General features: G+C 48.8%; 1 protein-coding gene across 2 annotated transcripts in view; it reads left to right on the forward strand.

Moving 5' to 3' along the window:
* FBLN1 (fibulin 1) overlaps positions 1-15240 on the forward strand; it is a 99775-nt gene that overhangs the window by 56748 nt on the left and 27787 nt on the right. Inside the window, exon 15 of one of the 2 annotated variants that reach the window (XM_016939389.4) lies at positions 3511-3961. The exons of the other annotated variant lie outside the window; for it this stretch is intronic. Coding sequence (XP_016794878.1) covers positions 3511-3865 — 355 coding nt within the window. The 3' untranslated portion in view covers positions 3866-3961. Of the gene's footprint in view, positions 1-3510; positions 3962-15240 lie in introns of those variants that run through there. 2 annotated transcript variants of the gene reach the window in all.

Raw genomic sequence — 15240 nt, forward strand, 5'->3', positions numbered from 1 at the left:
ACTGTTTTTCTAGGTAGAGGCAGCTCTCATGGCTTCCATTTGGCCTTACCAACCATAAGAGCCCTCACCCTACCAGTCAGGGAGCCAGTGTGGGGGTTCTGCCAGCTGCTAAGTATGTCTCTGCCAATTCTGCATTCTGGCACTGGGAAAATGACCACAGGATGAGTCCGGGGACCCACTGGACCCACTGTAAGTCAGACCTGAGCTAAAACTCCATTAATTACCTGACCTCCTTAAGCCCCTATTTAACTGGAGGGCCACAATGACGTTTTGGGTCCCCTGGAATCAACCTCAGCTCAGAACCAGTGTCCAATAGTCCCCAAAATGTCTGATCATTTCCCTTTCCCCAGTGCAGTTACTCTGGTAAAAGGCCAGAGGTCTCTTTGGGGAAGGATGGGAGAAAGATTCACTGCATAAATTGTCGGTAATGTAGTGGGGTCCTTCCTCAAGAGGACCCGGCCTCCCCTTCATTCAAGGGGTTCTGGGTCTGTAAACTGGTTCAAGTCTGGAAATTGATTGAGGGGCCGTGATTCTCTTTTTTTGTAATTCAAATTAGTCTTTTGTCCACTTGACCTAGAAGTTTTCGGCTTATACAAATCAAGTAGGAATGCAGTAGGCTTCCTATCAATTTCACTTCTAGGAACACTGTGATTAATTAGCCAATGCCAGAGCTCTACACGAGACAGACTATTCTGATTGCTGCTTTGCCTCTGCTGTCCATTACAGAAGCTACACCCACCTTGCCTTTGATGGTTGAGTGCTGTCACTTGGCCACTGCCACCTCAGGATCCAATTATTTCCGTTGTATTTAAATTTTGTAGTTGAGTGACTGTGGTTCCCACTGTTAGATCTGACATACCAAGATGAGCAATTACAGGGCTCTTCAAAGATGCAGGTGCTGCCCTCACAAATCTGTTTCGAAAGACATTGGTCAAGGGTATATCTTCTGAATCCTCCCAACTTGGTTGAGTAGGTCTAAAGTGACTAATCCACTCCACCATCCCAATCTCCCTAAGTCTTTGGATTCGTTCCTCTACGTTAAACCAAGGAAGACCAAGCATTTCCAGCTTGCTCACAGTGGGCCATCTCTTCATCCGTATTTCAGCTAAACCAGCAAATAAACTATTAGAACCTTTTTTAACTCCCCGAGTTGCAACATTAAATGCAGAGTCCCTGCTTAGTGGGCCTAAATCTGTAAATTCAGCCTAATCCAACGCTATGTGCCTTCCACCATTCTCCGACACCCTTAATATCCATTCTCATGCCCGTTCTCCAGATTTGTTTCTATAAATTAGAAAACTCAAGCAGTTCTTTTCGAGTGTAGCTCACTTCCTCATGGGTCACACTCTCAACCTCATCTCTAGGGGCCCGCCAGGACTTTAGTCTAGTTATAGGTCTAGAGGCAAACAGGGGTGTTAGGGGTGGCTCCTGAGGAGAATCAACATTATCTTGCCTGGCAACTGCCTCACAGGAGGCCATCACTGTTGCCTCAGGCAGCATGGGGTTTATCTCCTTAGACAAAGGTGGAAAGGCTGATGGGTCGGGGAGGGGATGTTGCCACTACTGGGGATGGGGAAGCTGTTAAGCTGTTTCTTCTGGCAAAAAAGATTCATCAGAGTTTATAAACTCAGTGTCCCCATTCCAAGTTGCAGGGTCCCATTCTTTTTCAATCAATGCCCTCACTTTAACAGCAGACACCTGGCGAGGCTGTGCATGCATCTTTCATTGCAGGTCAGCCACTCGCATGATAAGAGCTTGTGTCTGTTTTTCCACAATTTCAGCTCTTCCTCTACAGGAGATAAGACTCTCACTCAGGGCAATCTTAGCAGATTTGAAGCTCAGTATCTGCTTCTGAAGCTGGGAGATGGAATACCTGAGTTCATCATTTTCTTTCATCACTTTGTCCACTAAACTTAGGAGCAACCAACCAGCTTCATTATGTTCCTTGGTTCTCCACATATGATCAAAGATATTATGTATAGAGTCACTAAACTTGCCTCATGAGCGATGAATCAGGAGTTTCAAATGCGTTTATTTTTCATAACTCTCTAAACAGTTCATGCCAAGGACTATCAGTGTTCTCCATACTATTAGAAGTGGAGTCCTTAGCATTTTTGGATCTAATCGTTAACCAGCCAACCCCAGAAACCCCAAAACCAATGAAAGAACTCCATCTTTAATATTCTCCCTCTAGAACCACTCCTGGTACCAAAATCTGTAGTAGTTAGGGTTCTCTAGAGGGACAGAACTAACGGAATACATATGTATAATGGAGAGTTTATTAAGCATTAACTCACACGATCACAAGGTCCCACAATAGGCCATCTGAAGGCTGAGGAGCAAGAAGAGCCAGTCCCAGTCCCAAAACTGAAGAACTTGGAGTCTGATGTTCAAGGGCAGGCAGGAAGCATCCAGCACCGGAGAAAGATGTAGGCTGGGAGGCTAGGCCAGTCTCTCTCATCACATTTTTCTGCCTGCTTATGCTCTAGCCGTGCTGGCAGCTGATTAGATTGTGCCCACCCAGATTAAGGGTGGATCTGCCTTTCCCAGCCCACTGACTCAAATGTGACTCTCTTTTGGCAACACCCTCACAGACACACCCAGGATCAATACTTTGTGTCCTTCAATCCAATCAAGTTGACACTATTAACCATCACAGGACCCGTCCCTGTCTTCACCACAGGAAGTTAGGACCCGTCCCCGTCTCCACTGCAGGAAGTTAGGACCCATCCCTGTCTCCACCCAGGAAGTTAGTACCTGTCTCTGTTTCTGTCACAGGAAGTTGGGATCTGTCCCCATTTCCATTCCAAGCCCTGAACTGGCCCTGTGGACCCAGATGGGTTACTGAGCCTGGAACACAAGGGCTTAGTGACAAGGAACTGGGAACTGACCTCAATGGCTGAGTAGAGATATGGCTCCCTCACTCACTCTGTGACCTTGGGAAGTGGGAAGGCCACATTCTCTCTGAGCCTCAGTGTCCTCATGTGAAAAATATCACCGAAGCCACTGTCATGGGGTGGTGGCAGTGATCACACTAGAGAGTGCATGGTGAGGAAGAGCTGAGCACTTGGTAAACGGCAGCAGCTCTGATTGCTAGTGGCAGAGATAGTCATTTCATGGGTCACCTCCGAGACACAACCAAGAGCCCTGCGTAGCCCTGGCCACCGTCTGGGCAAGGGCCTGGGAAGGGCAGGGTGTGCCTGTGGAGTGCCCCTGGGGTGGGGCTCTGCCAGTGAGCAGGGGACGCACCTCACTCCGGGCACAGCCTTTGGCCCCCGGCCACCCAGCGCCCGAGATGGTGTTGGAAGAGGCTAGTGCCTGAATCAGCAGCCTGGAGGTCCACGGCGCCTCCCACAGGTGAGTGGGGTGTGCCCTTCGTGTTGGCTGAATCGGCCAGAGGGGCGGCGGGAGGCCCCGCCTGCCAGCCCCGCATCCCCGCGCTCTGCCGTTTCTCCGCTTGCTGGACCGGCCCTAACCCTCTTCTTGTCTCTCTGCCCACTTTTCTTGCAGCCGCTGTGAGCGCTTGCCTTGCCATGAGAATCGGGAGTGCTCCAAGCTGCCTCTGAGAATAACCTACTACCACCTCTCTTTCCCCACCAACATCCAAGCGCCCGCGGTGGTTTTCCGCATGGGCCCCTCCAGTGCTGTCCCCGGGGACAGCATGCAGCTGGCCATCACCGGCGGCAATGAGGAGGGCTTTTTCACCACCCGGAAGGTGAGCCCCCACAGTGGGGTGGTGGCCCTCACCAAGCCTGTCCCCGAGCCCAGGGACTTGCTCCTGACCGTCAAGATGGATCTCTATCGCCACGGCACCGTCAGCTCCTTTGTGGCCAAGCTTTTCATCTTTGTGTCTGCAGAGCTCTGAGCACTCGCTTCGCGTCGCGGGGTCTCCCTCCTGTTGCTTTCCTAACCCTGCCCTCCGGGGCGTTAATAAAGTCTTAGCAAGCGTCCCACACAGTGAGCCTCGCGTACCTTGGTTTTATTTGGCATGGTTGGGAGTCTGTGCCGCTTGTTACCTGGGGGTGAGCTGGGCACTGGCCACCGCCTGGTACCCCCGAGGGCTGACTGAGGAGCGCTCCCCACTAGAGGGTGTGTGCTCGGGGGTCCCTGTTCACAGAGCCCACTGTCTGTGCCGACAGGGAGGCCAGGCCGGGTACATCATTTCACATGTGTTAACTTGTCTTCATTTGTGTTGAACCCAAAGAATAAAGGTGGTGGTGGAGAAGGGCCCTCAGATTGCTGAGCACAGTCCCCTCTCATTTTACAGATGTAGAAACTGAGGCCCAGAGAGAAGGGGAAGGGTTGGCCAGGGTCGCCTGGCCTGCTGTGGCCATGCCAGGTCAAGGAAGCGGGTCTGCTGGCCCCTGCCTGGTTCTTTGCTGTATCCCCGGAGGTGAGCATTTCACTGAGACAAGAAAGCTCTCTCCTGAGATTCAAGCCTCCTCTTCTGTTTGTCTTGATCAGAAGCCCAAATCTGTGGTGCAGAAACACAGGATGCGGTTGCGGCTCCTAGGATGCAGCTCTTGCCTCAGTGAAGTCGTTTTGCCCCCACTGAGGATCCTGGCCCTGTGCCAGGGGGGAGGCAAAGGACCACACAATACATGTGATACTCACGGGATCCTTCATAGGCCTTACACCAGTCCTGCCAGGCAGGTGGTCATCCTCATGAAGACTCAGAGAGGGCAAGTGATTTGCCCAAGATCACACAGCTGGTATCTGAGCCCTGGTTTACTGACTCCACAGATCTGGCTGTTGCGTTCTGGCTCAGTGGAGCCAGAATACCTCCACTGAGGGCCTTAACCCCCTGCCTCCCTCCATCTCCTCCACCATGGTCCAGCCAAGCCAGTCATCTCTCCCCATCTGCTGCTCCCAGCGTCCATTCACCTCCCCTACAGCTCATTCTTTGCTTAGCAGCTGGAGTGATCTTTTAGCCTCTACCTAAAACCGTTCCTGGCTTCCTTACCATTTGGGTTAAGGCCTCCAGATCCTCAAGATGTCTGAAGGCCTTGCCTAATTTAGTCCTTGCATGCAATTTCCAGCCTGGCCTCAACTTGTTCTATCCTTGCCCACTTCCCTTGAGCCACGCTGCAAGCTCTGCTGCCTCGGGCCCCTGGTACATGCTTTGCACCCTTGGCCTGAATGTTGCTTAAACTCCAGCTCATGTGCCTTCCTCAGAGAGGCCTTCCCTGCCACCCCTGGCTTCTGTTTTCTCTGTCCGTCCTTCTCATGACCCCTTTCCTTCATGGTGCTTGTAACAGGCTGTGGTTCCTGTTGACTCGCGTTTCACATTTGTCTTCTGCACCTAGAAGGCTCTGTGAAGGCAGGGACCAGGTCTATCTCATTCAGTGCGGTGTTCCCAGCTCCTTGCAAGACATCTCGCGTGCAGAAGGTGCTCTGTCAATGTCTGTTCAGGGAACAGATGACTCTGCCAGCCCTGGCTTATGTCACTAGCATTTCTGTGGCTGTGACACTGTGCTGACACTGTTTCCAGGCAGAAATCCAAGAAGGGAAGGCAGAACACCCCAGCGGGATCAAGTAAAGAGGACTGCAGGGTTCTTCCATGGAAGCAGGGGTTGGGGGATACCCACCTTGATGCCTAGTGAGGAAGATGGACCTGGACAGACAGTCAGCCCCACACCTTGCGCTGAGCAGCTATGATTGTGCCACGGGAGCATGAGCCCTTTTCCCCACGGCCCTTGCCACTGTCTCCTGGCCCTCTCTCTGATCATGCCAGGTTTGCACCAGCCTCGAGTCTCCCATGTTGTAGTACATTCTCCAAGATGCAGCCCAGGAGCCTCTCTGAAGGACCAGTCTGTTTACGATGGTCTGAGCTTCCTTAGAACCTTCCATGGTTGTCTTTTCCCAGCAGATGAAGCATAGCCTCCTTGGAATGGCATGGGAGGCCTGGCCTGATCTGGCCTCTGCCCACCCTTTGAGCTGCACCTTCCCCACCCCAGCTCATCCATGTGCTTGTACCCTGGCCCCACGGGGAGGCTTGCCCTTCCCTGAATCTGCCTTCTTGTGGCTTTAGCATGTGCCATGCTGTCCCCTTGCAGACTGCCATTCTCCTTGCAGACTTGGCTCAGAAGTCACCTCCTCAGTGCAGTTAGCCTGAGCTCCCCTGGCCCCAGGCGCCTCCATCAGAGCATTTACCCCATTGTGTTGTGGCTGTTTCTTAACGTTCCCACTAGCCAGGCTCTTTGAAGGCAGGGATTGTGTCTGGTTAATTTCTGTATTCTCTGCAACTTTGCAATGTTTGGCTTGAAGAAGGAGCTCAGTAAACATCTGAATAAACATGCGGGTTGGTGGATGGATGGACAGACCAATGGATGGATGGATGGATGGATGGATGGATGGATGGATGGATGGACGGACGGATAGCATTTTTAAGGCTTAGTTCAAATATCGTCTCCTCAGCCAGGTGTGGTGGCTCACGCCTGTAATCCTAGCACTTTGGGAGGCCGAGGCAGGCAGATCACCTGAGGTCAGGAGTTTGAGACCAGCCTGGCCAACATGGAGAAACCCCGTCTCTACTAAAAATACAAAAATTAGCTGGATATGGTGGCAGGCACCTGTAATCCCAGCTACTCAGGAGGCTGAGGCAGGAGAGTCGCTTGAGCCCTGGAGGCAGAGATTGCAGTGAGCTGAGATCGGACTATTGCACACCAGCCTGGGCAAGAAGAGTGAGACTCTGTCTCAAAAAAATAAGTAAAAATTGTCTCCTCTGTTTAGCCAGCAAGCCACAGCAGGGGTTCTTGTCCTATTCAGGCCTCCATTTGTCAGGGGCGGGATTACTCAGGCTGGAAGGAACACCTGTGCCTTCATGTGCATAGGAATGTGAAGAGGTGGGGGAAACCTCTCAGGGGCTTTGGAGGCTACCCAGTGACCTTCCACAGCTTGCCAGAAGCTCCTCTGCAACATTCCCACCAAGGGACTCTCCTTTGCTTGTGGAACTCCCTGCCTCCTGAGGGGTCCCGTTGCATTTTGGGATCCCACCGACGTTTGCGTGTGTGCCTGAGTGCACCGTGGGAGTGACAGCTGAGTGACCTGAGTGCTCACTCCTGTCCCGCAGCTCCTTGGGGCTCCTTAGCCATGTTCCCAGCTCATGCTGCTGACAGAGGACACCATGCAGGAAAAGCAAACTAAGAGCAGGAGGTTGAATTTCCTTCTTGCCATTTACTAGTTCTGTGACCCTGGATACGTCGTCAGCCTTTCAGAGCCTCAAGGCCCACCTCATGGTTGATTTTTGAAGATGGCCTGAAATAGTCCAGCAGGCAGCGCCTGATACAGAGTAGGCACTCCATAGGTGTCAGTGTGGGTTTCTTCATTCATTGGAAGGTAACTGGGTGTTCGTGTGGCTCTTCATTGAAACGGGGATGAAGATTCAGAGAGTTTGGAGGGATCCAAGGTCATATGTGGAGCTGACATCACTTTTGATTCAGAACCTGTGCTTTCCTGGTTGTGTCACTAGTAAATCAAGCTCCCAAGGAGAAAAGACAGTAATAAGGGTGATTTTTATTGTAATGATAATAATAACAACTCCAACAGCTAACACATAGAGTGCTGACCGTGAGACAGGCACTGTTCCAAGCATGTAATTCGTTTACTCCTCACAGCAGCCTAGGGAAGCAAGCAGTGCTAATATCCCCATTCCACAGTGAGGACAGGGAGGCACAGAAAGGTGAAGGAACTTGCCCAAAGTTCCACAGCTGGTTTCCAGTGGCACTGGGATTCAGACGCAGGCAGCCTGGGCTGGGATCTGTGCTCTGATCCCCTGTCCTCCACTGCAGCAAATACTGGGGAGAAGCAGCATCCCTGGGATGAATGAGACTGTTGCTCCAGCCCCATCTCACAGAGCCCACTCTGCCATTCCCAAACTCAAAACAGGCTATCTTATTAGCTAAAGGAGGAGGCAGTGTGGTAAGGAGGAAAGGGCTATGAGGCTGGAATGAAATAAGATATGCAAAATGGGCCAGGTGAGGTGGCTCATGCCTGTAATCCCAGCACTTTGGGAGGCCAAGGCAGGCAGACCACTGAAGGTCAGGAGTTCAAGACCAGCCTGGCCAACATGATGAAACCCCATCTTTACCAAAAATACAACAATTAGCTGGTCATGGTGGTACACACCTGTAATCTCAGCTACTCAGGAGGCTGAGGCAGGAGAACTGCTTGAACCTGGAATGCAGAGATTCCAGTGAGCCAAGATTGTGCCACCACACTCCAGCCTGGGCGATAGAGTGAAACTTTGTCTCAGAAAAAAGATATGCAAAACGTGTAGCATAGAGACTGGAAAGGCAGATGCATTATTTCTGAAACTCTCTGGATCCCAACCAAAAAACACCCAGACAACTAGATAGGAAAATAAAACTCCATGGAAAACATTTACAAACGAAACAAGGTATGGTTGTCTGCAGTTCAGGCCCACCTGCATGACTTTGGCATCTGTGCAGGAAAAAACAGTGGCAGAACCCCAAAATAATCAACAGGTATCCCCAGAAAGTGTACTAGGTGCTTTGGGGGAACAGCAGCTGAAACTGGGAGGCGTTTTGCTCACTCCAGGGGCCAGAGTGTGCACAGAGCCAGTGGGAGGGAGGAAGGGGCTGGCGCAGGCTTGCTCTTGGGAGCTTTTGAAACTTAGCCACCGCAGCTCTCCCTAAGGCCAGAGTCTCACACGAGGGAGAGACTGCTGGAAATGGAACAGAAATTGTGTAGGAAAGAGACCATAGAGACTGTGGGAAGAGAAGGTCCGGGTAAATGTGGAAGAATGTCAGGAGGTGAGCTCTGCAAAGTCAGGAAGATAACTGTGAATGATACTCTTTCTCAAATTCCAGGAAAACTAGTTTCCTTTGAGGATGATCAACCCAAAAGCATCAAGGTCAAATTCCATGGGTGAGTTTCTATAACAAAGTACCATAGACTGGGTGGCTTAAAATAATAGAAATGTATTATTTCATGGTTCTGGAGGCCAGAAGTCCAAAATCAAGGTGTCAGCAGGGCTGCACTTCCTCTGAAACCTCTAGGGGAATGCCTCTTCTGTAGGGGAATGCTCCTTCTGTAGAGCGTGCTCCTTCTGTAGGGGAATGCTCCTTCTGTAGGGGAGTGCTCCTTCTGTAGGCCATGCTCCTTCTGTAGGGGAATGCCTCTTCTGTAGGGGAATGCTCCTTCTGTAGGGGAGTGCTCTTTCTCTAAGGCGTGCTCCTTCTGTAGGGGAATGCTCCTTCTGTAGGGGAGTGCTCCTTCTGTAGGGCATGCTCCTTCTGTAGGGGAATGCCTCTTCTGTAGGGGAATGCTCCTTCTGTAGGGGAGTGCTCTTTCTGTAAGGCGTGCTCCTTCTGTAGGGGAATGCTCCTTCTGTAGGGGAGTGCTCCTTCTGTAGGGCATGCCTCTTCTGTAAGGGAATGCTCCTTCTGTAGGGGAGTGCTCCTTCTGTAGGGGGAATGCTCCTTCTGTAGGGCGTGCTCCTTCTGTAGGGGAATGCCTCTTCTGTAGGGGAATGCTCCTTCTGTAGGGGAATGCTCCTAATATAGGGGAATGCTCCTTCTGTAGGGGAGTGCTCCTTCTGTAGGGCATGCCTCTTCTGTAAGGGAATGCTCCTTCTGTAGGGGAGTGCTCCTTCTATAGGGGAATGCTCCTTCTGTAGGGCGTGCTCCTTCTGTAGGGGAATGCCTCTTCTGTAGGGGAATGCTCCTTCTGTAGGGGAATGCTCCTAATGTAGGGGAGTGCTCCTTCTGTAGGGGAGTGCCTCTTCTGTAGGGGAATGCTCCTTCTGTAGGGGAGTGCTCCTTCTGTAAGGGAATGCTCCTTCTGTAGGGCATGCTCCTTCTGTAGGGGAATGCCTCTTCTGTAGGGGAATGCTCCTTCTGTAGGGAAATGCTCCTAATGTAGGGGAGTGCTCCTTCTGTAGGGGAGTGCCTCTTCTGTAGGGGAATGCTCCTTCTGTAGGGGAGTGCTCCTTCTGTAGGGGAGTGCTCCTTCTGTAGGGGAATGCTCCTTCTGTAGGGCGTGCTCCTTCTGTAGGGGAATGCTCCTTCTGTAGGGGAGTGCTCTTTCTGTAGGGGAATGCCTCTTCTGTAGGGGAGTGCTCCTTCTGTAGGGGAATGCTCCTTCTGTAGGGCGTGCTCCTTCTGTAGGGGAATGCTCCTTCTGTAGGGGAGTGCTCCTTCTGTAGGGGAGTGCTCCTTCTGTAGGGGAATGCTCCTTCTGTAGGGGAATGTCTCTTCTGTAGGGGAATGCTTCTTCTGTAGGGCATGCTCCTTCTGTAGGAGAATGCTCCTGTAGGGGAGTGCTCCTTCTGTAGGGGAGTGCTCCTTCTGTAGGGGAATGCCTCTTCTGTAGGGGAATGCTCCTTCTGTAGGGCATGCTCCTTCTGTAGGAGAATGCTCCTGTAGCGGAGTGCTCCTTCTGTAGGGGAGTGCTCTTTCTGTAGGGGAATGCCTCTTCTGTAGGGGAGTGCTCCTTCTGTAGGAGAATGCTCCTTCTGTAGGGGAGTGCTCCTTCTGTAGGGGAGTGCTCCTTCTGTAGGGGAATGCTCCTTCTGTAGGGCATGCTCCTTCTGTAGGAGAATGCTCCTGTAGGGGAGTGCTCCTTCTGTAGGGGAATGCTCCTTCTGTAGGGGAATGCCTCTTCTGTAGGGGAATGCTCCTTCTGTAGGGCATGCTCCTTCTGTAGGAGAATGCTCCGGTAGCGGAGTGCTCCTTCTGTAGGGGAGTGCTCTTTCTGTAGGGGAATGCCTCTTCTGTAGGGGAGTGCTCCTTCTGTAGGAGCATGACTTGTCCCAGCTCCTGGTGATTTGTTGGTGATCATTGGTGTTCCTTGGCTCGCAGCTACATCGCTGCAATCTCTGCCTTTGTCATCACATGATCTTGTGTGTCTTTGTCGTCACACAGCCCTCTTCTTATAAGGATAACAGTCATCTTGGATCAGGGCCCACCCTACTCCAGTGTGACCTCATCTTAACTAATTATATCTGCAATGACCGTAGTTTCCAATAACGTCACATTCTGAGGTACTGGGGATGGAACTTTGCCATCTTTCTTGGAAGGATGTAATGCAAACCATGACACCCATAGAAAGTGTTAGGGGCTGAATTGTGTCCCCCCCCAAATTCATATGTTGAATTCCTAATCCCTAATACCTCTAAAGTCCCTATCTCCAAATGCAGTCACATTCAACGAGGTAATTAAGGTAAAAGTGAGATCATATGAATGGGCCCTAATCCAATACAACAGGAGTTCTTATAAGAAGAGATTAGGGACCAGGTGTGGTGGCTCACGCCTGTAATCCCAGCACTTTGGGAGGCCAAGGTGGGCAGATCACAAGGTCAAGAGTTCGAGACCAGCCTGGTCCACATGGTGAAACCACACCTCTACTAAGAATACAAAAATTAGCCAGGTGTGGTGGCATGTGCCTGTAATCTCAGCTACTTGGGAGGCTGAGGCAGGAGAATCACTTGAACCCAGGAGGCGGAGGTTGCAGTGAGCCGAGATCATGCCACTGTACTCCAGCCTGGGCGACAGGGCAAGACTCTGTCTCAAAAAAGAAGAAGAAGAAGAAGAAGAGATTAGGAAACAGACATGCACAGAGGGAAGACCATGTGAGGAGGACACAGGGAGAAGTCAGACTTCTACAAGCCAAAGAGAGAGGCCTCAGAAAGAACCAAACCTGCCAACACCTTGATCTTGGACTTTCAGCCTCCAGAACCATGAGACAATCCATTTCTGTTGGTTAGGCCACCCAGTCTGTTGTATAGCAAACAAATGCACAGCTATTATAAGCAAAAAAGAGAATAAGAGACAGAATGATATCCCTCTGGGTAATGAAAGCACACCAGAAAGACGTGCCCAGACTAAATGAAAATTCTAATATTCTATCTTGAAAGAAACCAAAAGTGTTAAGAAAATAAACAAAACATAGAAGAAAAATGGGGCCGGGTGCCCTATAATCCCGGCATTTTGGGAAGCTGAGGCAGGTGGATCACCTGAGGTCAGGAGTTCGAGACCACCCTGGCCAACATGGTGAAACCCCATCTCTACTAAAAATACAAAAATTAGCCAGGCATGGTGGCAGGTGCCTGTAATTCCAGCTACTCAGGAGGCTGAGGCAGGAGAATCACTTGAACCAGGGAGGCAGAGGTTGCAGTGAGCCAAGATTGTGCCATTGCCCTCTGGCCTGGGTGACAGAGTGAGACTCTGTCTCAAAAAAAAAAAAAAAAAAAGAAAAGAAAAGAAAAAAAAAGAAAAAGAAAAAAAGAAAGAAAGAAAGGAAAATAGAAAAATCGAGTCAGAATTAGAAGAAAACTGAGAAATGAAGTAATAGACCAAAGAAACAAAAAGTTAAAAATTTCAGATGTAAATACTAAACTAGATGGAACACAAAAGTGAATAAACAGATAAATAGAAGTTGAAAAGAACAACAAGTTTTAAAAATCAAGAAAGAAATAACGAGATGAAAGGCTTGAAGAAAAAGTGACAAATATTCAAAATCTGTAAGAAGATCTGACATTTAGATAATAGGACTCCCTGCAGAAGAAGCCGAATACATGGGGGAAAGTACTATACGTGATCTCAAGAAAACTTCCCATAAATTAAAAAAGAGATTTGAAATTCCACATTGAAATAACACATAGCGTACCTGAGAATATCAACAAGAACAACCAACACCAAGACACATAACACATTCTTGTGAAATTATTGTACTTTAAAGAAAAGGAGGAAGGCCGGGTGTGGTGGCTCATACCTGTAATCACAGCACTTTAGGGGCCAAGGTGGCGGATCACAAGGTCAGGATTTCAAGACCAGCTTGACCAACATGGTGAAACCCCATATCTACTAAAAATACAAAAAATTAGCATGGTGGTGCACATCTGTAATCTCAGCTGCTCAGGAGGCTGAGGCAGGAGAATCGCTTAAACTTGGGAGGTGGAGGTTGCAGGGAGCCGAGATCATGCCACTGCATTCCAGCCTGGGCAACAAGAGTCTCAAAAAAAAAAAAAAAAAAGAAAGAAAGAAAGAAAAGGAGGGAAAAACAAACTATGAACATTTAAACAAAAACAGTAAGTGATTTATAAAGGAAAAAAAATGTTCTCATCAGACTCTTTGACAGCAACACTTTATGCTAAAAGAAAATAAATAACATATTAAGGACACTCAAGAAAAGTTAAGCCCAGAATTTTATACCTAGCAAAACTGACTTTCATGTACAAAAAGCACAAACTATTATGACCATGCAAGCATTAAACATTCAGTTACTTCTAAAACTACAACTAAATGAGTGTTATAAGGAAAAGAGTATAGTATGAATTACTGGATAGCTCAGACAATGTAGACATAGCACATTTATTTTTAAACTCTGAGCCAAATAGGGAGAGCATATCAAAAAATATTTTCAATAATTATGTTAGTCATGGTAACTTTAGAATTGTTATCCTGAGGCTACTGTGTAGGTAATGTGGGATAATGATGGGATACTGCATGTCCTTGAGGACCAGGATTCTGATATGGAAGAAAGAATATGCCTTTGTAATACAGAAGAGATTAATTAAAAAACCATATGGTCCTTCTTTTGAATTGGATATCAGTATGAACTCTTGGTGTATATTAGTTTTTAAATGTTCACTGAAGAGGCCTAGAAACAATGACCAACCCCCTAGCACTGAGCCTCCTTAGTATCCAGACTGGTCTTGATAAGCCATTTCTCACTAAAAAACAAAAACAGGCCAGGCGCGGTGACTCACACCTGTAATCCCAGCACTATGGGAGGCCAAGGCAGGCAGATCACAATGTCAGGAGTTCGAGACTAGCCTGACCAACATGATGAAACCCCATCTCTACTAAAAATACAAAAATTAGCTGGTTGTGGTGGTGCCTGCCTGTAATCCCAGCTACTCAGGAGGCTGAGGCAGGAGAATCACTTGAACCCGGGAGGTGGAGGTTGCAGTGAGCCGATATCGCACCACAGCACTCCAGCCTGGGTGACAGAGCAAGACTCATCTCAAAAAATATATAAAAATAAAAATAAATGAAAAACAAAAACAGAAATACAAATCCAGGACTTCTTGCAGAAATGGTTGATTCCAGGTCTTGGGCAGTAAAAGTGTAAAATGAGGCTGGATCATCTTGTCACATCAGATAGCAAGAAAGCTGTGAAAGACGACAAGGGCTGGGCCAAAAGGACCCAGGAGCCAACTTCATTTTCCCTCTGGCAAGAGATGGGAAAATTTGAGTTTCAACAAAGGATAAAAATTGCAGAGGATCAAACCTCATCGGAGTGGCTTCAATCATGGGTTCATACTGATTTTTTTTTTCCCCAAAAATCCTTTGGAGAATCATAGCACACTAGTTAGCTTGTTATCCTGAAAATTAGAAAATTCAAGGAAAGAACCAAGTATTGATCTGCTATTTCCTGGTAATTAAATCACAAGAGCACATGAAGGGAAGCATCTGTTTACAGGAGTAGTCCAGCTAATAAATGGAAATGAAGTGGTAGAACGAGACTATCGGCATTTTGCAATCCTTGATGAATCATTGGGCATAGGCCTTGAGCATCAGTAGATGCTGTCCTCACAGAGACAGCCAGTCACTGTGTGGCTCTCACTGAAGACACACTACCACCTACCATCTTGCCAAAGGGACTGGGCCTGCATGGGATCAGTCCTCTGGATCTGGCTGCCAATGTCCAAGAAATCCAGTGGACAGAGGACCATGCTGAACTGCACCGTGAGGATGCAATCAGCAAAGTCCAGCCTGTAGGAAACACAACAGCTCAAATTCTTCAGGTTCTTTAATAGATAAACTTATCTATTAAACTTATGGAAAATAAAGGAGGCCGGGCACGTTGGCTCACACCTGTAATCCCAACACTTTGGGAGGCCAAGTGGGTGGGTCACCTGAGGTCAGGAGTTCAAGACCAGCCCGACCAACATGGTGAAGCCCCATCTCTACTAAATACAAAAAATTAGCCAGGCATGATGGTGCATGCCTGTAATCCCAGCTACTTGGGAGGCTGAGGCAGGAGAATTGCTTGAACCCAGGAGGCGGAGGTTGCAGTGAGCTGAGATTGCGCCATTGTACTCCAGCCTGGGTGACGAGCAAAACTCCGTCTGAAATAAATAAATAAATAAATAAATAAATAGAAAAGAAAATAAAGGAACAGAGAAGAAACCTGTAGCTTAAAATGGACTTAAAAGGCAGAGCAAAAACTTGTTGATGGACAAGTCTGAATGATTGTGTCTAGAGACGCACA

The sequence above is a fragment of the Pan troglodytes genome, chromosome 23 (genome assembly GCF_028858775.2).
Source record: "Pan troglodytes isolate AG18354 chromosome 23, NHGRI_mPanTro3-v2.0_pri, whole genome shotgun sequence".
In the NCBI taxonomy this organism is placed as follows: Eukaryota; Metazoa; Chordata; class Mammalia; order Primates; family Hominidae; genus Pan; species Pan troglodytes.